Below are 24,115 nucleotides of genomic sequence, written 5' to 3'. Positions count from 1 at the left end.
AGAGACCGACCTCGGTGTATCACTGAATCTAGAGGCGATGGACGAGGTTGGCGTCAATTGTAGACTTGTATTCCTTTCGGTCAGTCAGGTGTCTGACACACGCAGAAATCCATCACCATGTTTAAGAGTATCCAACCCCAAGGCTTGGGGACCCAGAGTGTGCGTTAGGGTACTGTTGGAGTCTAACCAGCTACAACCAAATAGCTTGCCTTTGAAAGCGCTGTCTGGCAAGCTTTCCCGAGGCTTGTCCAGCTAAGATCACCCTACCGATTAGGGCTTTGGCTTGCACGGTTAATAGTAGGAAGAATCCCAGCCCCCAGTAAGTAGTCTGCCTCTCTGAGTCCGATGGGCTGGCTGTGCTGTCATCAGCACTGTCCTCAAGTATATATTTATAGACTTACACAAACACTGACTGGCAAATTGCTTTGTCCTCTTACTGAACAAGGCTATTCTTCTATCCACTGAACCCATCTATTTCTTTCAGGTATGAAATAGCAATTCATTCCACTACAGTGTGTTCCGCATTGATAAATGTACTGTGCTGGGAACACCAAGAAAATCTTGGTATGCGAGGCTGAAAGATTTCCAAGGTAAAAAAGAAATCCATTTTGTATTGAGCCCAACGCACATTGTATCTCTTAGAATATACAAGAATAATCCTTCACTTCACACCCACACACACAAATAAAATACTGTTTCACAAAATGTCTTGTAGGAAGATTGTTCATCTAAGAGTAAAAATCTAAGAGTAAAAAACAGGGATTTGTTGACTAAATGTAACTGAAATAATATAGCATTGTGTTGATTATTTTTTCTTTTATTAAGGCTTTTTATTATGAAAATAATCAAATAAAAATCAATCAAGATTAGTTTCAAATAAACATATTTAATACTTTGCTTAATTTATTTAATACAATAAACCCACAATATTACATTTATTTAATAGTAATGAACCTGGAAATGATTGCAGTTTTGCACTGTTGGTGCATTACCGGTAAACTGCAGACCTCAAGTTTATGAATATTTTACTTTTATTAATATTAAACTGGCATCCTTGAATTTCCTGAATAGCTGCATAACATTGGGTAGGTTTTTTTTTCAGCCAAGACACCCATCACCATGCTTAAGACTATCCAAACCAAACTTAGTTCCAAGTATCCCACCTGAAATTCCAGAGATGTATATTGGAATGGAATGCTCACTCTATCGCTGGACGCACGCATCCTGCTTACCTAATTCTGGAAAGTATTAGGTGCGGTTTGGCAAGAGCCAAGGCTTGGGAATCCCGTTGGGGTAACTGCTAACCAGCTAACACTCATAGGTTGCCATTGGAAGCGCTGCCTGGCAAGCTTTCCCGCTGCCCGTTCAGCTAGGACTATCCTACCGGTTAGGGCTTTGGCCTGCAAGGGTTAACAGGAGTGGAGCGGGAAGAGTCCCTGCTTCCAGGTTCTGTCTTTCCTTCCAGGTCCTGCCTGTGAAGCAGCCCATCAGCAGTGCCCTGGAGTACTGCAGACCCGCCTGGTTCAGGAGACTGGATTACTGAGATCTCCTCAAGAGGGCCGGCTCGAATTCCGACATTCTGTGGCCAAACATGTCACCTGGTAGCCAGTTCAGCTTCAAGGAGACCTCGCTTACATTCCACCCCTCACCAAGGAAGATGGGCACATTGGGTGACATTTCAATCCAGTGAGCGAACGTGTTAGCACCAGATTCCCAGAGCTGTCCATCATTAGGATTCATGCGCGTTGTGCACCGTACATGGTCTTGAGAGAATTTCTTTACATTTCGTTCCTGTGGCAGACGCATACTTGAATGACTACCGTACCCGTTAAAAATCCCAAACTGGCCTCTTCATTGCCAATGAAGCGATGGACTTCCGCTGTGCGCAACTAAAGGCAGAGGTAACATAGCTGCTGTTGAGTAAATGCACCTTGTTAATTGATTCAGCCTGAGAGAAGTGAGCTGCGTTCCATCCGCACGTGGAATTGTGTGTGTGCTTGTTGACGTGACATTGCTGGTGGCTTGAATTGTTCTTGTTTTAAACCCAGTGACCTCATTGAGGTCTCCCTGGACAAGATTAGTAACATTGAAAGCACCCCCAGGGCTTCCCCTATAGCGCCTTACAACAATCTGGCATAACTTAACCTTCAACTGAGAACAGCACCCTCACCACATCCCTTGTCCGTAGCATTTCCAGCTCTGTGCTGTGAACTTGTGCCTGACCGCAATGATCTGAACTCGTATAAAGGACAGCGTTTTGACCTCAACGATCTGGAACGGGCAATGGAAATGTGTGATGGAGTATTGTTAAAAGTTTTTGTTTTTCTCTCTCAATTTTTTCGCTTCGTCTCCTGTACGTTCTGATTACGATTCCACAGAGGCTGATGGATGTCCTCAGTACCATTGCTACCCTTGTTGTGATAAGCACAGTCAGTGTTTGGTAGGATAATTGGTGGTGGAGGGAAGCGCTCTGTATAGTTCTATCCTCACCCGCACACCATACACGTATTATATATGTACAGATATTCCAGCCAGGCTCGCAAATAGTTCTGTTTCCCTACCTAGCCTAGGGAGACATCTGTTGTAAGCGCTCTGGGATGCTACCCTGCATGAGGGGCACTTTATAAATGCAAATTGTTGTTGTTGTTATACCCCCACTCCCCCCACGGGTAACTTAGCACATACTGGAGTCCAGGCATCTTTCTCACTTAGTGTGTTTCAGGTTCAATTTACACATTAAGCACATTAAGTGTGTGTGTGTGTGTGTGTGTCAGTGTCAGGGAGGGAGGGAGAAGACCCATTTTTTACAAATGCCATTTCGCTCCCGGTTTTGTACCAATTTAGCGATCTCTTCCCACTTGGTTCAATTCCGTCAGCCTCTCCCGCTTTGCCTACGCTTCTTTGATTCTGATACCGTTGCACCCAAAGATGAGCGGGGAGCGTGAGGAGCTTTCTTCCTCAGCTGTTTGGCATTCCATGAACATGAAGCCATTGCCTCGATCGCTCTTATAGAGAGGCTGGAGAAGCTAAAATTAAATGCGGTTTCAACAAAACTCCTCGCACACATTCCAAAGCCGGTTGGTTAATTATAGATGGCAGGTGACTCTCTGCCTGCAGCCTGCTGTCAGGAGCAAACCCATTCCATGGGCGCAGTTGGACGCAGAACCTTAGTGTGGGGTACAAGTGGCTCGGGGGAAGGGGAGGGCGCTGACATGTGTTCGGCAATTGAGCCCTTGACATGACATTGACTTGCCAAGACAGGAAGATAAAAACAGGTTGTAAAGCTAGACTCAATTAGCACAAGTTAAGATCCCACAGTTGATAAGATGGATTCCGAGCGAAATAACATTTAATACAGTATATAATAATGTAAGAATAAGAATAATAATGATCCTTGCATTTGATGTAGCACCTCATCACGTCTTTGAAACGTCTCAAAGCGCTTCACAGAATATACTGTAAAGTGAATTGATTGTATATTTTGTGGGTGAAACACAGCAGCGTCCCACAAACACTCGTGGATTGAGTGACCAAATTATTATTATCATTATCTCTTTGGAAGGATTATCCCCCCTCCACCCCCCCCCCCCCCCCCGGAAAGCGATCCACCAATCCACTGACAATCGGGTTCCTACTTACTAGGAAAAAATAGCGGCGTGTGGAGTAAGGAAACTTGCCTAAGGTTTTGCCCTGCTGGGAATCAAACTTGGGTCCTCTCACTTGCGAGGCGAGTGTCCTAACCAGTATGCTACAGGACTCCACTAGATAACATTCTCAGAGAAAGAAGGGCTGAACGAACTGGGCAGATCTTTCCCTCGCCCACAGTTCTATCAGTAAAACTTTCCAATGGCCGTCAGACTGCATCTTCCTCTGTGTATATTGTTCCTGTTTTGATTTCCATGTTGCTGCTAAGGGTGAAATGCTGCACAATGGTTGACGTATGGTTTGCAGAGATTACAGTTAGACCAAAATATATATTATAAGAACTGACCAGTGCACAGCAAGGCAGTCAGTCCATTTGTTCTTCCAAGTCTTTGCTGTTGATGTCTTTCCAATTGATGGAACGCAACAACATTAATCATAATAATCCTTTCGTTTGATATAGCACCTATCACGTCAAGAATGCCTCGAAGCATTTCACAAAGTTTCTGTCAAGTGACATCGTATTTTGTTGGTGAATGCGACAGACGATTTGCATCCAGAAAAGTTCCACAAACAGCCATGAAATAAAGGAGCAGTTTTATCGGTGGGATTGTTGGGTTGGACCCCGGGAGAAATTCCCTTTTCTTTTCAAATAGTGTCATGGGGTCTTTAAAAGCCAATAGACCAGGTAAAAGGGACCTCAGTTTCAGTCTAGACTGGGAGTTCAAAGTCTCCACGTGGGACTTGAACCTAAGACCTTCTGACTCAGAGGCAAGAGTCCTCCCAACTGGCACCCATCCAGCAGGCGGAGGGGGAAGAGAGAGATCAGAAATCTAACTTTGATCCACTTTGTCTTGGAAGTAAGAAAAGAGGGGATTTGTTGGCAAGATTATTTGGAGGGTTTGTAAATTGAGAACAGCTTTTTTTTATTGAAAAGGAGAATTTAAAAATGTAATTCTGGTTTAGCTGAAATCTTCTAAAAGGGAGAGGTAGTGCAAGGTGATCTCTTACTTACCTATTTATTGTTTGAGCAGTAGGATGCAATGAACAATAAATAACAAGATTGCTGCAAGACTTTTGCTTTTGCCCTTTTCATAGAATTTTTTTTTTACATTTATTTTGCAGCTTTCACAGTTTCAGATTCAAACAAAATCTGTTCCAATTTCAAGTATCGTCGATGGTTTCTAATGCTGCATTTTATTTACAGTATAACAAAAAAATACTTTTGCACTTAAAACCATATAAATACTCTTCAAGCTTGAAATCATTTAAATAAAAAACTTCATAGCCACGTAAATTAAATAAATAACGGTGTTTTGAGGCTTGAGTACCCCTAACACTGCTCTGAAAAGATGCTGCTTAGAAGGTGGGTAACATGGAGTCTTGCATTCATCGTTCAATTTCACTTAACCTCCATCTGAAGCAAAGGAACTTAGGCAATGCATAAAACGTAGAAGAGTAGCCAGGAAGATGCAATGAGAAAATGAGCGATGTGGTAGATTGACTGGAAAATTCAATGGCTCCTGCCCTGCATCTTTCCTGGCACATCATTTGTTACTGGAGATATTTTTGCATCATTTGCCTGAGCAGGGGGCTGGGTGGGGGAGTTAAATGCTGAAAAAAAACCTGAACAGTAGGTTTCTTTCTTGGCCTGGAAGGGGCAAGAGAGAGAAAATGTGCATTCCTCTGGAACCCCTGGTAGCAACCCTTGATTATTTCTTTAGCTTTCCAGCCTCCATCGCGGAGAATTTAAGCTTCTAAAAGAATCTCAATAGACCTTGAAGAGCTTTAAACCTCGCTGATCCATGTTACTTACCAGTGAGGAACTCAGTGGACATCATGGACATTAAAGTTACACAGCTATTAATGACTAAGAAAGTAGGGGTAAACATCCATAACGGCTTATATTTGGGCTTCAAACAATTAAGTGATCCTCATGAAATCCGAACCTGGGATCTTCATCAGAGGAGAGACTCGACTCAATTATTTGAACCTCTATTTACGACGGACTTTATATTTTTTTATCTTTGCAAATCGTACTTGCGATGAGTCACAGTTGCAAGTTGTATTCCCATTTACATTTAAATGGTTTAGGAACCCCTACATTAAAACATAACGTAAGGAACCCCTGCTTCTGAGTACTGAGCCTGCGATCCTTATACCATAGCTGTTCGGCAGATTTGGGTGTGAATTCAATGGCTTCCACAGAAATCAGTGGGGCTACTTTACTATTGCAGTTTGTAATGAGACGGCATTCAGTTTTGTATTCATTGTGAAGTACATTTGAACCTCATAAGGCAATGAGATGCTTTCAACTAACTTAAGGCAGCATGGCTCGGAGATTCCTTTACAAAAACAAAACTGCAAATTGTTCTTGTGCAAGTGCATTCCAGTTTTAACCAACATTTAATAATGTTTCTTCAGGGTTGTGCAATGCTTCGAAAGATGACTGGAAGTCAACCCAAATGCCTAGGTCATGAAATGATCCCATGAACACACAGTGCAACGGCCTTTGCTCGGCAAACAATCGGGTTCGAGCACAGTGATTCTCCCATTCCTTTCTAAGGTAGAGCGGTTGTATTTCTTGCATGATTTAGTGCATTCATATTTATTTGGGCACCTTGTCTGCATTTAAGTCTTGCCAGAATCCAGCAAATTGCAAGTGATCCACAGTCATCAATGTTTTGATGGTATGACCACGACAGGGTCCCCATTCTTTGGCCGCCACATCAATACCTGAGCATCGTTTGCGTTGGGTTTCATCAGGGCATTAGATGGGATGAGTTCGTTCTTGTTCAGGATCTGAGGCCGCTCTTGTTCGAGCGGCTCCATCAGCTTGGCACGCTGTCCCAGAGGCTTCTTAGGATCGACCGCGATGTGAAGCTTCATCCTCCACTTGACCGTTTGCAAGACGATGACCTCGCTGGTGACTTCGTTGGACGCCACCAGCCAGGTGGTGAAGCTTTGGTCTCTCCTAATACTGCTCAGCTGGGCTACGTTGGACTTGCTGACGGGGATGGCCCAGGTAACGCTCGGGTAGAAGTTATCGTTCATGCTGACGATGAATCGGACTTCCCTTTTGGTGGGACCCACAATGGTGTGCGTTTCTGTGGTATTGCCGTACCAGGGATAGTTCACTCCATCCGAGTCGCTTATTGCCTGAATCTTTTCATCTCTGAGATCTGGCAGCTCCCAGCTGGACCTTGTTTTTAACGTAAAGAAAAAAATTTCAGGTTACAAAAAAATCTACAGCCTCAGCATCTTCACTGCTGCCGATGAAACATTCTTTTAAGTGCACCTCTGACGGCTTTAAGTTTAATGCATGATAGAGCTACCCTGGCTAGCGTTCCGAGAGGCTACCCAGCGTGAAGGGCGTTATATAAATGCAAGTTGTTGTTGTTGGTAATACTTCCAGACAAATGCAGCAGCCAATTTGCACGCAGCAATGTCCCACAAACAGCCATGAAGTGAATGACCAATTTTATAAGGACGGTTGTTGGCCAGGACACTGGGGCAAATTGCCTTCCGTTGCCTGCTCTTTCCCCCTCCACCGCCCCGCCCACCACTCCCCCTCCCACCATTTCCTTTATTATTACATTTCTTCAAGGATTTATGCAGTTGCCTTTTAAAAGCTGTTACAAACGTGGCCTCAGTGGCTATTCGTGGTAAAATCTAAATAGCAACGACCTTCTATTTTTAAAACGAAAGTAGTCAGTCTCCGCCACAGGACATCGAGACTGCACTCATAATAATCCTAGCATTTGATCTACAACAACAACTTGCATTTATATCGCGCCCTGCATGTGGAGTGTAGCGACCCAAAATGCTTATCACACCTCCGAGACGTCTCAAAGCGCTTCACAGCATATACTGTAAAGTGAATTAACTGTGTATTCTGTGGGCGAAATGTGGCAGCCAATTGCTCGCAGATGTATTCCACAAACAGTCGTGGATTGAGTTGCTTTTAAAAATAGTCTGTAGAAGGATAAAGACATTTCAGTCCATTTTTTCTTCGATGCGTGACTGAGGATATTACTTTCCAAATGGCCATTTCTCACATGTGAACCTTGATGGTGTTGACGACAGGCATTTGAACCATATAGGAAGGGGTGGTGGGTAAATTGAAGGAAAAGCAACAAGCAAATTGAGAATAAGACATTGATACTAGGAATATCTGAACAAAAATAGCTTTGTGTCTGCAAGGTCTTTAAACACACTGACATAATACTGCAGTAGGCGAAGCGTTAAATCCCTGCAGTATTACAGTATTCAGTTTATTGTGTTATCTACAGGCTCAGCCATTAGTTACGCTCAATTCAAATGTAAGCAGCATAACTCAGTGGATAAAACTGAGCATTGAAGAGAGATTAAGCATCATTTATATTTTGTAACCAAATCCACCTTGATCCTCTCATTGGTCACAGTGATTTGCTCTCTGAGGGTTTGCCTTGGATTGTAGTCCATGCATCGTTTATAATAATAATAGTAATCCTTGCATTTGATATAGCGCCTTATCACGTCTTCGAGACGCCTCAAAGCGCTTCACAGAATTTACTGTCAAGTGGATTGACCCTGTAGTTTGTGGGTGAATTTCAGGCCTGCAACGGCAAATTCTGCTGACTGCCATCCACCGAGGCCAAAGGGAAAAGTGATTCTGTGTCCCAGTGGTGCTGCGTCTCTCTCATATTTTCAATGAAATCTCAACGTACGATATATCTGTTAACTGAAGAGGCCGCGATTAATATTGATGTTTCGATGCTCTCCTGGTCATCTGCAATCACTGCAGTCACCGACCTCAGATGTATTTTAGCAAAGTTGAATGTGCTATTTATAAACTAATGCGGTATGATAATCTATCACCTAATCGAGGTCGCTGTGGAAAGCCTGCAACAGAACCTGGCATTACTGCAGAACCCAGGCTGGTCAAGTTAGAGGAAGAAATCCTGCTGCAATGCAGTGCACACATTCTAAACCCGATGCTTATCTGCACCTTGTTATTGCTGTGTCTCTGGCCTCCTAATTTCTAGACTTCTCTCCATAATCACGAGTCCGCAGCTCTGTTTCTGGTGAAATTCCTCCGCTCGAAACCCCACCCCCAAAAAAACCTCTTTTATGGATGGGGCCGAATGTAGACTTCACTCAAGGCTTGAAAACAGAGCGTGAGACAGGTGGGGGTGGTGGAGAGTGGGTGGTAATGAAATGATTACTTCTGATGTAGCGCCTTATCACATCGTTGAGACGTCTCAAAGCGCTTCGCAGAAGATACCGTAAAGCGAATTGACTGTATATTTTATGGGCAAAATGCGGCAGCCAATTGCGCACAGTAGCGTCCCGCAAACTCTCCCGGATTGAGCGACAGAAATTCTTCTTTATTAATCATAATGAAGTGCAATGCAACGAGGGCTTTTCACCCAAGGTTGAAAGCCTCAGAGCACTTTCCAGACATGAAAAGGAGAATGTAAGTGCATTGCCCGAATGGGAACAAGTGTCACCTTTTATCTCTCTTAAGTTTTTTTTTTACAGAGTTGTGGTTTTTTTCTTCTTTCGTTACCTCTTCTTAAAATCTTGTTTTTTAATCTCGTTTGCTTTATGCTTCCTTCCTGCCTGATCTTTGACAACCTTCCTCTTTTGACAGCAATTGCTGTACTCTTGCTTCCTCTTCCTTTCAGTCAGACACGCTCTTGGACAAACCTGCCTTAATTAATATCCAGCGTCTTACAAAACCACACATTTACAACCAAATGATCATTTCTAAACCAGGGTGAATAGTGAGCTCTGTAGCATTTAATTACCAGGATTTACAAGAATAAGAATAATAATCCTTGCATCTGATTCAGCTCCTTATCACGTCGTTCAGACGTCTCAAAGAGCTTCACAGAATATACTGTAAAGTAAATTGACTGTATATTGAGGGCGAAACGCAGCAGCCATTTGCGCACAGAATGTTCCCACAAACAGTCGTGGATCGAGTGACCAGTTATAAGTCTCTGATCTCGACAGGATCAGCAAAGGAAAGGCATTGAAAGGGTGTCCCAGCAACAACAACTTGCACTTACATAGTGCTCTTCTCACAGGGTAGCGCCTCAGAGCGCTTAACAGTGGTGGAGTCTGACTCTGAGCCGGGGGAAGGGGGTTTTGATGGCCATAAGAGGAAAGGTTTTGATGGTCGAAGAGGAAAGTCTTCAGGAGGGACTTGAAAAAGGGGAAAGAGAGGGTAAGGCGCAGGGATTGAGGGAGAGTATACCAGAGTGTTGGGGCGTAGTGGCTGAAAGCCCGACCTCCGATGGCGGGGCGGAGGGTGCAAGGGACGGGCAGGAGGCCGGTGCCAGTCGAACGGAGGCGCCAGGTGGTGGATTGGGGAGTGAGGAGATCGGAGAGATAGGGAGGTGCCAGAGAGTGAAGGGATTTGAAGACAAGCATGAGGATCCCAGGGAGCATGTGGGAAGCTCAGGAGCACATTTTTAATCAATGGGTAAATAGACTCAGAGAGAGCGGCTCGGAGATGATCTCAGTGCTTTCTGGATTGGACTTTGCTCCATCAGATTAAGAACTCAGGTGGAGAACTAACCGGGGATATTCCCACCCGCGGAAATCACAGTCATTCTGTCCATGGTGTTTCCCCTTGACAAAGCAGCTGATGTGGACAGCTGAGTGGTCAGGTCACTCGATCCCCAGAGCTACGTGAAGTGAAGCTGCTTCTCCTAATCGCTATGTCATGGAATTGCTTCTTTAAAGGGGATGAACTGAGCAGCTGCTTTCTCAGGTTTTGTTTTGCACCAAAGCTGAGAGTATTGCTGTATGAGATTTACTTTGTTTAATCCTCTATGTATTGGCAGCGCTGTTAGTGGCCCGTGTTGGCAATAGTCCCCAGCCGGGCATCCCTATGAATCCTCCCTTCGTTTAAAAGAGGGCCCCAAAAAATTGGATGGTGTTTGAGGGAAGGAGTTGGATAGCATTTGGTCACAGACGACATGGTACCCAAGTGATGTGATCACATATTTGATCTGATTTGTATCAGTTCCTTGGTGTATTATCAAGCACTTTGCCACGAAGGATACCGCCTTTACAATTAATTCACGGGGAGATATTCTTACTTCGTAATGTCTGGTCTTGTACCTGCGGGGACTACACAAAGCTGTACGGTGTGCTTTCAACATACAATCTAAACGTTTCAGCTTTGTTAGGTAATATTTCAAAAGTCTGAGCTTTGCAACTTGGCCACAAAAGGTCTCTTCGTTTTTTTTTCCCCTTCTTGCTTTCTCACTTCCTCACTTCCTCTCCTTAGCACACTGGCCTGCGCTGGGTACAGACAGATGCCAGTTGGCAGATGTGGATCATTTACGAACCACGACACCTCACCCCAAGTGGCTATTCACGTGTGTGAGCGTGGACAGCAAGACTGTTCAACAATTGGCACGTCACACCCCAGCCTTTCCTCAGCCAGGGCTTACACACACTTTCGAGCAGGAATCGGTGGACGTGAGTCAGAACTGGCTAAGCTTTCGCCTCCCCTGGTTAAGAGGCTCTCAATTCATTCCGATTCCACTCCAGTTACATTGAGATAATAGCACAACAATCACATAATTATTATTATCATCAATTGAACATCAAAACATGGCACTTTCCGAGTCTATGAGTTTCTCACTGGGGCAGTGACTTTAGCCAATGAGCAACTGGTGGAAACGGTGACCTGATATTTTAAGGTACTTACACTCGAGGACATGGTGACACAAGCCCTTCACCATTCTGACCATTTTTAGGCCATAAAGTTGCCGCGAGTTTTAACCGTGGTTCTTACAGAAGCTGCAAAGATTGGGTGTTTTCAGGTTTCGCTGAATGGCAGATATTCGATTGAATTACAGCCTGAAACTTCTCTCTGCCTGCATTTAATCTAGATGCCCCAAATGGAGTCCTGTAGCTCAGTGATTAGAGCGCTCGCCTCGCAAGCGAGAGGACATGGATTCGATTCCCGGCAGGGCGAAACGTTGGGCAAGTTTCCTTACTCCACACGCCTCTGTTTACCTAACAGTGAGTAGGAACCCGGTCGTTAGTCAATTGACGGATCACTTTCTGGGGATAATAATTAGGGTTAGGGATGACTCATGTTGATCATTTTGAAGCGGAGAGCTCTGCAATCAAATGAAATCTGCTGGGCAATAGTTACTTCTCTTTTGCATTTAATGCAGTTCCTGCAACAATGATTAACCTAGACACTGAATGAGTGAAGGCATTTGTAGAGGAAACGGGGAATTTGGCTGGTTTGTGGCACAAAATGTTTCAACACTTGTATGTCGTTCCTTAGGAGTGGTGGACCCACATTCCATTCCAAAGCACACTTGCGTAAATATTTCTACATTCATACAATTTATATCTTTATGCAGACATTCGTTCTCTCTCTCACTCACACACACACTCTCACACACACACACTCACTCACTCACTCTTACACACACCTCACACGTATGTAAACATACAGCCTAACAGTTATAAATAGACAACCAAATCAACCTGGGGCATAAAAGTCAGAAAGGGATGGTTTTCCCTGGGATGGAGACGGGGTCCGGGGGTGGTGGGAACTGAGGGAAGGCAGGGAGCCGGAAAAAAGATTTGTGAGCGTGCAGTTGGAATTTTGATCCCTTGTCTACAACAATATTTTATAGTCGAAGTTTTCTTCAAAAGGATTGCATCATCCTTCCGAAGGCGCATTGAGATGACTGTAGACTAATTTAGTCTGCGAGTGGTTAGCTGATATCTTTGCACCTCCTGTTCCGCATAGAGCAAGTTTGCTGAGCTGTTGTTTCTATCGCTGTCTGGAACGCCACAAATTTTGTGAAGTCCTCCTAGAATTTTAATATTAACAATAATGCTTGCGTTTGATATAGTGCCTTATCATGTCATTGAGACGTCTCAAAGGGTGTCACAAAATATACTGTAAAGTGGACTGACCGTATATTTTGTGGCCGAAATGCCGCAGTCAACTGCTCACAGCAGTGCCCCACAAACAGTCATGGATTGAGTGACCAAATTACCAGATTATTATTATTATTATTGTTGTTTTTTTTTGGAGGGATTATTTCCTCCTGGAAAGCGATCTGCCAATCGACTATCAACCGGGTTCCCACTTACTGCTCGGTAAACAGGCAGGTGGAGGAAGGAAACTTGCCTAAGGTTTCGCCCTGCCCTAATAACTAAACCCAGGGAAATGGAGTTGATCGCCAAACCTAAACAACCATCAAGCACGAGGATGTAAATACTGTAGTTTCCACTATTTCCCACAAGTAGAGAGACAACTGCACAGACTACAACTCCCTGACTGTGTAATACATGGACTCCAGATTAAGTCTTCTTGTGAAGGCTTACTGGCGGTAATTGTGCTGTAAGGCACTGACATACTGATCATTCTGTGAACATTACTTCAGTGCTGAGGAGTCAGGTGGGATCCTAACCTGAACAGAATTACTATTGCAACAACACAGTAGAGAGACCACTAACCTGTCTCACAGTCTAAACCCAGCTCACCTTCCCTATTAGTGGGAGCACAATCCAACGCTTGTTGAATTCTGCTTTACAATGATAGGACGAACGATATTAAAGGAGCAAAAAAGTGACATCGCTGTGAACACAAGTCAGTTATCCCTGCGGTACCTTTTCTGACACAACAACAACAACAACTTACATTTATATAGCGCCCTTGATGCGAGTTAGAATCCCAGAGTCCTTCCTGCTTAAAAGCCTGAAAGCCAGAAGGAGCAGATGGGATGATTGCCAGGGCTTCGTATTGGTAAGCAATACAGTTTGGGCTGATTCAATTGCAAAGTGTGGGCCAACCTACAGCGATAGTCTATGGACATTTCACACACTTCACAAGGTTTCACACTTATAAATGTCTCTATTTCTGTGATTTCACAGTAGAGGAAAGTTGGCAGTTTCCAACCATATCAAACATCGCAAGTCATACCTTTTTCCTCCCAAATATAGTAATATTAATAATCCTTGCATTTGATATAGCGCTTTTTCACGTCTTCTAGAAGTCTCAAAGCGCTTCACGGAAGAGACGGTAAAGTGAATTGAATGTATACTTGTGGGCAAAACGCGGCAGCCAATTGCGCACAGCAGTGTGTGAGAGCAAACTTGACTGGAATAGAGTGAGCATTTGCTGTAAGATGTCTTTATGGTAGGTTGAAACATTTGAGATAAAAGGGGAAAAGTTCCAGTTGTTTCCATTTTTCGCTAATTTCAGAGGACACAACGGAGCAGTTCAATTGTAGGCTGCTCAATAAGGAGCATATGTTGGGATTCTACGGGCTTTTAGGGCAAGGGCACAGAAACACTGATGTTCCGTACTTAATATATTACTGCTCAGAATTACCATACCCCTCGAGAGAATAGAGACATAGAATGATGGAAAATACAGCACAGACGGAGGCTATTCAGGTCATTTTAGCTGTGTCGGTGTAAGATTCTTGACCGGAGCTACTCGAATCCCCAATCTCTGCTCTTTCCCAGTATTCTTAAATGTTTCCTTTCCCGTTATTTATCCAGTTCTCTACGAAACATAGAGGTGTCTGACACATGCTTAAGACCCATTACCATGCTTAAGAGTATCCACACCAGACAGAGTTCCAGGTGTGCCACCTACATGTGGAAATTTCCGTGTGTCTGGAATAATAATAATCTTTGCATTTGATATAGCGCTTTTCACGTCGGGAGGACGTCCCAAAGCGCTTCACAGAACACACTGTAAAGTGAATTGACTGTATTTTTGTGGGCGAACGCGGCAGCCAATTGCGCACAGCAATGTCCCACAAACAGTCGTAGATTGAAAATGACCAATTTATTATTGTTTTTTGTTTTGGAGGGATTATTATTAGGCTCTGTGTGGAGTAAGGAAACTTGCCCAAGGTTTCGCCCTCTGCCTGGAATTGAACTCAGGTCTCTCGCTGGCAAAGCGAGTGCTCTAACCACTGAGCTACAGGACTCCACTGTGCGCTCTCTCTCTCTCTCTCTCTCTCTCTCTGCAGGGACGCACTCTGCCTACCTAACTCTGGAAATGATTAGGAGCGGGTTGGCAAGAGCAAAGATTTGTGGCCTGCTGGAATTTAATCAGTTAAAATCGCGTAGCTTGCCATTGAGAGCGCTGTCTGCCAAAATTCCCACCTCAGCCACTGTAAAACGCTCCGAGACTCTACCCTGCACGAGGGACGCTATATAAATGCAAGTTGTTGTGATGGTTGGCACTTGTATTTTTTTTAAGCATTTCGATTGAATCGATCGCAATGTCAGTAAAGTCAGTGTTCGCCTCTCTGGAGAGGTTTTCTGAAGTTCTTCTAAATTTAGACAGTGGAGTTCCAGAGGAATGTCACACTTTCTCTCCTGTTATCACATCACAAGACTGCGGTGGATAGATATTTTTTAGGTCAAGGTAACAAGGGATACGGGGCAAGGGCTTGAGGTGCAGATCAGCCATGATCTTACAGAATGGTGGAACAGGCTGGACGGGCTGAATGGCCTCCTGCTGTTTCTATGTCCTCTCTCCAGCCTTCGTTGTCATTTACGGGTGACTTTGCCAATTGGGTAAAATCTGCCCAAATTTATTTTATACAAGATTCTAACAGCCGGGCAGAATTTTTTTTTGTTGTGGGGGGGTGGGGGGGGGTTCAGCCAAGTGTCTGACACGTGTGGAAACCCCATCACCGTGCTTCAGAGTATCCAAACCAAACTGAGAATTCCTTGTATACGCATGGAAATCACAGAGATAGATTGATGGAGTGGAATGCGCTCTCTCTCTCTCTTCCAGGAGGGGCGTATCCTGCTTACCTAATTCCGTAAAGTATTGGGCGCAGGTTGGCAAGAGCCAAGCCTTGGGGACCCCAGAGTGTGCGTTGGAGTAACTACTAGAGTCTAACCAGCTAAAACTGCAAAGCTAACCATTGATAGCACTGTCTGGCAAGCTTTCCCGCTGCTTGTCCTGTATTAATAAAATAGAGAGCCTGGTAGCCTGAGCTGAATACAGAGTGCTTAGAATTAGCAGCTCAAAACAGAGGTATAATGTTAGCCAGAGCCCAGAATGTGCTTAAATTACACGCTGCTGCTGTTTCTAATACAGGGTGTAACATTGAGAGGTAGGATGCTGTTAATAAAACACACTTCCTGTTATTTACTCTCAAGTCTTACCCAAACTCCCCACCCGACACCCACCTCAATACAACCTCCAGGTTACTGACATCAAAATGAGCCAAGAGTTTTCAGATCATGCGAGAGAGAGAGCGCGAGCGAGAGAGGCATTAAAGAGCTTACGAGTCACAATTGTTTAAAGGTGACATTTACCACTGTTTATTCACTGCCTTTTCCTTCCGTGCAAACTTTACAGAGAGCGCTGACACTGGGATGATCCCAGGCAGTTTAATGCCAATCATTTTATTCCAATAATTCAACCGCAGAACCTCAGGGGATTCATTTCAGGACGAGAGCCAAATAGTGCAGAGTATATTAAACTATCAATTCCTCCCCCCCCCCCCCCCCACCACCTCTTTCCACGGCTGTTTCTGCAAAGAGTGCTGTTGAATTCGCTAAGTGAAGTCGAAAAACCTCAAACGCCCCGCTTTGAACTGTTCGCTTTTGGTGCTGTGGTTCGTTAGATTTTTAGTGCATCTAAATCGCTTTAGCGGGGGGAGCTTTTCAGGGCTGAAAGACGGTAGCCTTGAAAGCACATCACACAGTGGAGCTCATTTTCTCTGTTAACTCGGTTCCAGTCTTGTAGCTTTCACAGTCAGATGGCACTCGACCGAGAGATGTCTGTAACTAAACACTTCTTTATATATGTCATCCAGTGGTACTGCAGCCCTGTGTCATAAGATAGGGGCAGCAAAGCCAGCCTGATGATGGTTGGTGCTTGCGAAACGCTATCCGATCAAAGTGGTTTCAGAGTTAATCAGGCCTGTTAATAAACCCGCTGAAATATGCTCGGTCACAGCAGAGTTGAGTTAATTTTATCAACCACACAGTTCATCCCTGGTATGTGTGAGGGACACTGTACAACAGATATTTAATACGCATTTAATACTATACTGAAGCAAGCGGGGCTAAATGGGAACACTAACAGGAATGTGCTTCCATAGAGACCGGTTAGGGCTGTACTTAATACAGTAAACTTCTGATAACTCGTCACTCCCGGGGAAAAAGCTCAGGGACGGGTTATCCGGGTGACGGATGGTGACTTATCAGGGGTAGAGACAAGTTAAGGCAGAGTCGAGTTGTCAGCGGTTAATCCAGACTGTTTCGCAGCACTGCACTGGATCTTACCAAGCTAACACAGCAGTTATAAAAAGCTGTGTCCTATAACTAACAAATGTACCGTGAAAGTCAACACTTGGTGGGGAACACACAACCTGCAGATAGATACCGTGACTTTTACCTCTCATTACAATTTATTTACAACTGACAACAATTTAGTTTTGACAGTCTACCTGCGGAATCCCCACGGAAGGCTCAGTTTGGTTGGGATACTCTTAAGGGTGGCGATGGATTTCTGCATGTGTCAAACCCCGGGCCGACCGAAAGCTGTGACTTTTGTTAAATACAACATAGCAACGCTTCCAGTGGCGGCAGCCTTACACTAATCGTACCAACTGCTTACCAAGCCTTTTATTACTGTACAGAACACTAGTCATTAATATGAGTGGCTTTGGGATCCATTGTAACCGAATAGTGTCATTAATTATACCGCTAAATAGCCCAGTGCGGCTGGTAAATTATTCAGAGCAACGCGTCGTCTATAAGGTGGTGAGATGCAAGTTGGAGACTCTCCTGTGTGTGTTCAGTTAGCCTCATTTCATTGAGGTATATTCACTGTTGCAGCCTAGGAGTAATAATAATAATAATAATTGCTGCATTTGATATAGCGCCTTATCAGATTGTCGAGATGTCTCAAAGCGCTTCACAGGACATAGTGGATTGACTGTGTATTTTGTGGGAGAAAGGCTTAGTGTTAAGACACCCCTCCTGATCGATCACTGTTGTCAAAGGTCAACACTCAATTGGCAACCCAAGTCTCTCACTCGCTCGCTCGCTCAACGTGGCACAAAACCATCACTGAAACACACGCAGGATCAGAAACCATAGTGCTGCAGAGTCAGAAGGAGTTCCTGCTCTTGTGACTCAGAGGCGGCGTCTCAATCAATAAAAGCCCTTTAGAACTCTGTATCCATGCAGACATTCTGCAGTTACCCGCTCTTTTAGCTCCACTTAAGCGCCGGCCGCAATTCAGTGAACCCGGCTGACCCGGGTCAAAAGCGGGTTTAATTTACTCCAGGAGAATGATGTAGATCGGGGAGGTGGGGGGAAAAGAGGGTCACATTTACCCGACTGTCACACGCGCTCCCTGTCAGACCTGGGCAGCCCCATTCATTCTCACAATTGGCTGCCCCAGTTTCTGCCCACAATATACACGGCACAGTCGATTCGCTTTACATTATATCCCGTGAAGCGCTTGGAGACCTCTCGAAGAGGCGGTAAGAACAAGACCGTGTGTGCGACAGCTGGAATTAATATAGCGCCCTTCACCCGGGGGCGGCAGGGGTGGTGGGGGGGTGGGTGGGAAAGGGTGGGTGAGGGGGGTTACTTAGCGTGTCGGAGCTACAGAGATAAGGCGCTGTATCAAATGCAAAGATTATTAAGATTATTATTGTTAACTGTCTCTGACACACAACACCACACACTCTGTCCTCTCCCACCGCGCCCCCCGCCACCAAATCCCACCACTACCCACCGCCCCCTCCACCATCACCCCACACACACACACACACCCACCCCCCCACACACACTCGTTACTCACATGCCTGCGTCTCCGTATTGATTGTAAAACTCCATGTGCTGGCAAGCCTGGATCCAACCCACCACCCAGGTGTGGTGCCTGGGCACAGGGGGCATGCAGACCCGGGCTGAGGCTCGGAAATAAGGCGTCCTGTAGCGCAGCACGATCTCGGAGGACTCGTCGATGGACGTGGGGTGAGCGTCGATGCTGGCGGACACTTCGTACACCGAGATGGTCTCTCGGCAGATCTGCGGCTTGCAGGTGATGCTGTTGATGCAACCCATCTCTCCGCAACCCGACTGGTGCTGGTGCTGATGCTGGAGGGAGGCAGAGAGGGGCCAGAGACACAGCAGCACACAGCAGCTCAGCAGAGGAAGCATTGAAGTGTGTGTGTGTTTGGGTGGGGGGGGATGAGGGGATGAGAGGGAGGCTAGAATAGCCTCCAAAGAAGGGTTGACTACCCCCCACCCCCCTTCTCCCCCTCTACCCCTAAACCCTAACCCTACCCCACACACCAACCAACCAACCCCCCCCCCCCCCTTTACAAACTCCAATTGCAATTCCAACTCCTGTCCCTGTCCTGTTCCTCAGCTCCTTTTGGGGTGGGTTTGGGGGGTGGTGGGGGGGGGGGGTGGGGGGTTGGGTTGATGGTGGGATGGGGTGAGGGGGGTGTTTCCTGAACCCCCCCCCCTCCCCACCCCCAAAAAAAAATGAACTCAAAACAACTTAAAAAAAAACCCCAAATGATCCAGCTCCCCAATCTCTCTCTCTATCACTCTCTCTCCCTCTTTCCCCCCCCACCCCTTGCTCTCTCTCTCTCTCTCTCTCTCTCTTTCCCCCCCCCACCCCACCAAAAAAAATAAATAGGAAAGAATAAAACAGCACCACGTTCACTGGCAGAAAGGGAGCATCAGAGCATCAGCATCAATCCTTGCATTAAAAATACAGACTCCTGTTCGTTTCTGGAGAGTGCAATCCGAGCCATTTCTGCAGCATTTCCAACACGTTATAAAGGGACTCCCTCTTGGGTTATAGATCTATATATATATATTATATATATATGTTTTTTCTCTCTCTCTCTCTCTCCTCTCCTTTCGCTATTTCAGTCTCGTCGTTGCAGCATCTCCAGAGCCCCAACGCCTTTTCGCTGGTCTGGCACTCCAGTTTGCGACTGCTTTCGCTATTCAGCCCAACCTCCCCCCCCCCACCCCCAGTCCCCCAGTCCTGCCCACGATCCACTTTCTTGCTTCCTTCCCTTTCTTTCATTCAAGAGAGAGAAAAAAAAACACCCCAGAGAGTGCAGATTAATTCATCATCATCATCATCATTATTATTATTATTATTATTATTTTGGGGGGAGAGGAGAGAAACAAACAACTCACCCCATAAATAAATAAAATCCTCTTTGAGAATTTTATCCACACACAATATATATACACACACACACACACACACACTATATATATATATATGTGTGTGTATTACAAATATAATTTTGTACACATATATACACTGTATATATATATTTTTTTTTAAAAAAGTCTTTAAAAAGTTCCCCCTTTTAATTTCCTGGTCTGAAAGGCAGAGAGGACTCGATCCTCTTTTAAGTCAGTGATATCAGATGAAATTCAGAAAAGGAAAGTAAAAGTCTTCCCCCACTCCACACATCCCCACCCCCTCCCCCTCCCCTCCCCCTCCCCATCCCCTCCCCATCCCATCCCCATCCCCTCCTTTGCAGAAAGAAGATAAGCAGCGAAGGAAAGAGCTGCGTCTGTGGACTGACTCAGGGACTGCGCTCAGGTTCCTGAGTCGACTTGAGTTGAGTTGCAAAGTGCCATCTGCAGAGAGACAGAGACACACACAGAGAGAGAGAGAGAGAGAGAGAAAGGATCCAATTGCTTTCTCTTGTCTCTTCTATCTTCTCTCTCTTCTATCTTCTCTCTCTTCTATCTTCTCTCTCTTCTATCTTCTCTCTCTTCTATCTTCTCTCTCCTTCTTCACTCTCTTCTCTCTCCCTCTTCTCTCTCTTCCTCCTCTCTCTCTCACTCTCTTCTCTCTCCCTCTTCTCTCTTCCTCTTCTCTCTCCCTCTTCTCTCTCTCTTCCTCTTCTCTCTCTTCCTCTTCTCTCTCTCTCTCTTCTCTCTCTTCTCTCTTCTCTCTCTCTCTCTTGCTCAGGTTTCAAGCTGGTTGATGGAGAGAGAGGAGAGTCTGGGGTTGGGTTTGTTTTTGCACTGATGAGTCTTGGAGCAGGAGTTGCTGTTGTTCTTGTTGGTGTTGGTGGTGGTGGTAGTGTTGGTGGTGGTGTTGTTGTTGGTGTTGGTGGTGGTGTTGTTGTTGGTGTTGGTGGTGGTGTTGTTGTTGGTGTTAGTGGTGGTGGTCACTGTTGAGCACTTGGAGTGAGAGCTGTTTCCAAAAGGAGCCACTTTCCCTTTCTTGTCTGAAGTCCACCTTCTTCTTCCTCTCTTTCTTCTCTCTTCCTCTCTTTCTTCTCTCTTTCTCTCTTTCTTTCTCTCTCTCTCTCTCTCCCCCTCTTTGTTGCTGTCTCTCTCTATCCAGTCAGACCTCTCCCACACACCCACTCACCCACTCACACAGACAGTCACTGGCAACGTCGCTCACATTATTAGACAATAAAAGACGGATTGTTACACTTCTTTTGGCCAAGAACATCAGGAGGTCATTCATTCAGTCAGTCAGTCAGTGCTCTCCCTTCTCCCCCTCCAACACACCCCCACAGGAGCTATACACTGCAGTCTTGTTACTCCCTTTTCCCCCCACATTGAAGCTGCTCCTCTCTGACTGGGGATGGACTGTCCCTGTAACTACAGCGCTCAGGAGCTGGAAAATGCCATCATCTCATCATTACTGGAGCCCTTTAATCCTTATGCAACTGGATACAGGCTGTTTCCGGGGTTTCAGAGCTTTGAGCAGTATGGGATGTGTAGTTTGCTCTCTCTCTCTCTCTCTTTCTCTCCCTCTTAGACCTTTTTTTCAGACTGTCCTCCTTGGGGAAGGAGGTACACGGATCGGAACAGGGGACGTGCCCCGGCAAGGGAATGGCGGGACGGAGCCGGCCCTCTGCGGCGGTCTCTGGTCTGGTCTCGCTGAGCCCTTCGGATTCCAGGGCGCCGCTGATGACACCGCAGCCAGTCTGGCTTCATGGGCAGGACCTGGAAGGGCAGACAAGTCACCGGCGGCGGGCAGGAGGGGAAGGTGGATGTTGTCTTCTGGTGGTGGTGGTGGCGGTGGATTGTTTTCTGAACGGAGAGAATTGACACGTGGATCCCTTTCCACGCCCCTCGCCCCCCCCGCCCCCCCCCCCCCCACCTAAACAACGAGGATCCGTGAATGCGTTGGAGACACACTTGACTTTGGGAAACGTGAGCCGCCGAAAAACAAAAAAGAACTGAATTTGATTTGGTTGATTTCCTTTCCTCTGAACCAGAGACACTTGGGGCTGAACACTGCTCCCCAGCTGAGCTCCACCATTTCAAGCTACAATGTGATTTTATTCATTTTATGTGTGTTTTTATTGCAGCGAGCTGGCCCAGAATATCCGTCTGAGTGGACGTCAACAACACCACCGCAACAACAGCAACGAAATTACATTTGTACAGCAGCTTTCATGTCGGAAGGATGTCCCGAGGCTCTGGACTATTCAGGGTTTAATGAACCAGAGTTGGGGGGTCGGGATCAAGAGGGTTGGAGGGTGGCTGAAATGCTGATCAAAGAGGCAAGTCATGAGACAGGCCTTGAAGGAGGCAAGGTGGGGGGCAAGGCGGAGGGATTCCGGGATGGAGTTCCAGAGGGTGGGGGGCAGAAAGACTGAATGCCCGACTGCCAATGTTCGGGCATAGCAGGGCAAGGGCAGGGGACATGAAGCAGGCCACTGCCCGCCGAGCGGAGGGAGCGGGTAGGTTGGTATGGCGTTTAAACAGAGTCCGATGAAGAAACTTGTGCTGCGCTTTCTGTTCGTTTTGTTTTTCCAGCTCCTAGTTTCTCCCCTCCCGTCCCAGAAGTACTGACTAACTTGCTGGATGTGGGTCCATCAGCCCTGGCAGTCCAGCTCAACTTTCCCAAGTAAACATGGACAGATAATCCCCCAAATCCCCAAGGCAACCAATCATAAATATTCATAAAATTCATTTAATTCCACTGTTCAACTTGGCTCCTTCCCTCGACAAATGACTTTCATCCCCTCGTGCCCACGCACCCATTAGTGCAGAGTGGGGTGCACCGATAGGGTGGGTGGGTCGGACAGTGTCTCGGAGCGCTTAAATCCTGTGTTAATCTGCACGTGACCTCGTATGCACCAGGACTGCTGTGAAGCAAACAGTTCGGCAGTTCATTGATGAAGGAGTTTGTCAACGTGGCATCAATCTGACTTCTCTGGAGGAAATTCTGTATTGCCAAAGACAAAGGAAACCTGCTTGGTTCTGGTAAACGGACCTTTTTTTGCGACACTTGTAATTATAAAGAACGAAGAAAGAGTTTATAGGGGGCCACTTTACTCACAGTTAAAATTAAGTTAAGCTTTCTCTAATTGCTCATCTCCAGCCCGCTCCTATTTATAGAGCAGAAATATGCCACGTTGGGGCTCAGCTCCTTTTACAGCCCTTGGAACTCTCTCATTTAGATTTATCTTCTGGAAACCAAGCACACACAAACCCAGTCATCAGGGCTGCGGCTGAGAGATCCACTGGCTTGCCAGTGCCTGCGGTATTTTCACAGGGAGACGAGGGGAACTGTAAATAAGATTTGCTAAGAAGAAAGCAGGTGAATTTCCGACAGGGTTTCGTTCAAAAGATCCCAAATTTATCATTTATCATTCTCCATGTTGAAAATAATATTGTGTTTTCACGATTGGGGATCTCCCCCTCTCTTTCCCTCATCCTCCGCCATCACCCCCCCCCCCCCCCCCCACACACAACCCCCCCACCTCCTCTCCCCACCCCCACCCTACATAAATACCCTTCAGTTTCCCTGGACAGTTTGGAAGGCATTTCATCCAATGCCCACGCAGATATTGATCGAGATTCCCAGCTAAATGCACCACAGACTTTTCTTGAGGTTGACACTGAATCATCCTGCACCATTCAGATCTGAAACCAATTATTACAGCCTCGTCTCTCTCTCTCTCTCTCTCTCTCGCTCTGTTCTTCCCTTCAGCTCAGTCTTGCTATAAGGAAGTTGCGGTTTGGGCTGGGATTACTGCAGGATGTTCAGGTGCAGCGTACAAGCGTACACGGAGCAGAGCAAATGTACTGTGGGCAGTCTAAGATCACTCTCCAATGCAGTGCTGGGGATGAGCTGTATTGTCGGAGGTGCCGTCCTTCGGATGAGACGTTAAACTGAGGTCCTATCTGCCCGTTCAGGTGGATGGTAAAGATTCCATTGCCCTGTTCGAAAAGAGAAGGGAGTTTTTCTTTCCCGGTGTCCTGACCCAACAGTCCCCCAAATAAAATCGGTCGCTCACTCCATGACTGTTTGTGAGACATTTTTGTGCTCGACTGTCTGTAGCGTTTCGCCCACAAAACGCACAGTCAATCCACTTTACAGAATAGCCTGTGAAGCGCTTTGAGACGTCTCGACGAGGTGATAAGGTACTGTATTAAATGCAAGGATTATTATTAATATTATAAAGTCTTCGGAGAATCTTTG

General features: G+C 45.9%; 1 protein-coding gene across 1 annotated transcript; it reads right to left on the bottom strand.

Moving 5' to 3' along the window:
* Positions 1 to 4,130: 4,130 nt before the first annotated feature.
* fam78ab (family with sequence similarity 78 member Ab) lies at positions 4,131 to 18,933 on the bottom strand. The gene is made up of 2 exons (XM_007900254.2): positions 18,476 to 18,933; positions 4,131 to 6,844 (listed from the first exon to the last, which is right to left on the bottom strand). The coding sequence occupies exons 1-2, from the start codon at positions 18,832 to 18,834 to the stop codon at positions 6,319 to 6,321; spliced, it is 885 nt and encodes a 294-aa protein (XP_007898445.1). The 5' UTR covers positions 18,835 to 18,933; the 3' UTR covers positions 4,131 to 6,318.
* Positions 18,934 to 24,115: the final 5,182 nt, after the last annotated feature.

Source organism: Callorhinchus milii, unplaced genomic scaffold (genome assembly GCF_018977255.1).
Source record: "Callorhinchus milii isolate IMCB2004 unplaced genomic scaffold, IMCB_Cmil_1.0 Scaffold8, whole genome shotgun sequence".
In the NCBI taxonomy this organism is placed as follows: Eukaryota; Metazoa; Chordata; class Chondrichthyes; order Chimaeriformes; family Callorhinchidae; genus Callorhinchus; species Callorhinchus milii.
This window is presented reverse-complemented; position numbering and strand designations above follow the sequence as displayed.

Excerpts from the sequence above, each read along its gene's own strand:
- fam78ab (XM_007900254.2), bottom strand. The coding sequence starts at position 18,834 with ATGCTTCCTCTGCTGAGCTGCTGTGTGCTGCTGTGTCTCTGGCCCCTC. Across the intron at positions 6,845-18,475 it reads CAATACGGAGACGCAGGCAT|GTCCAGCTGGGAGCTGCCAG; the intron begins GTGAGTAACGAG and ends GTTAAAAACAAG.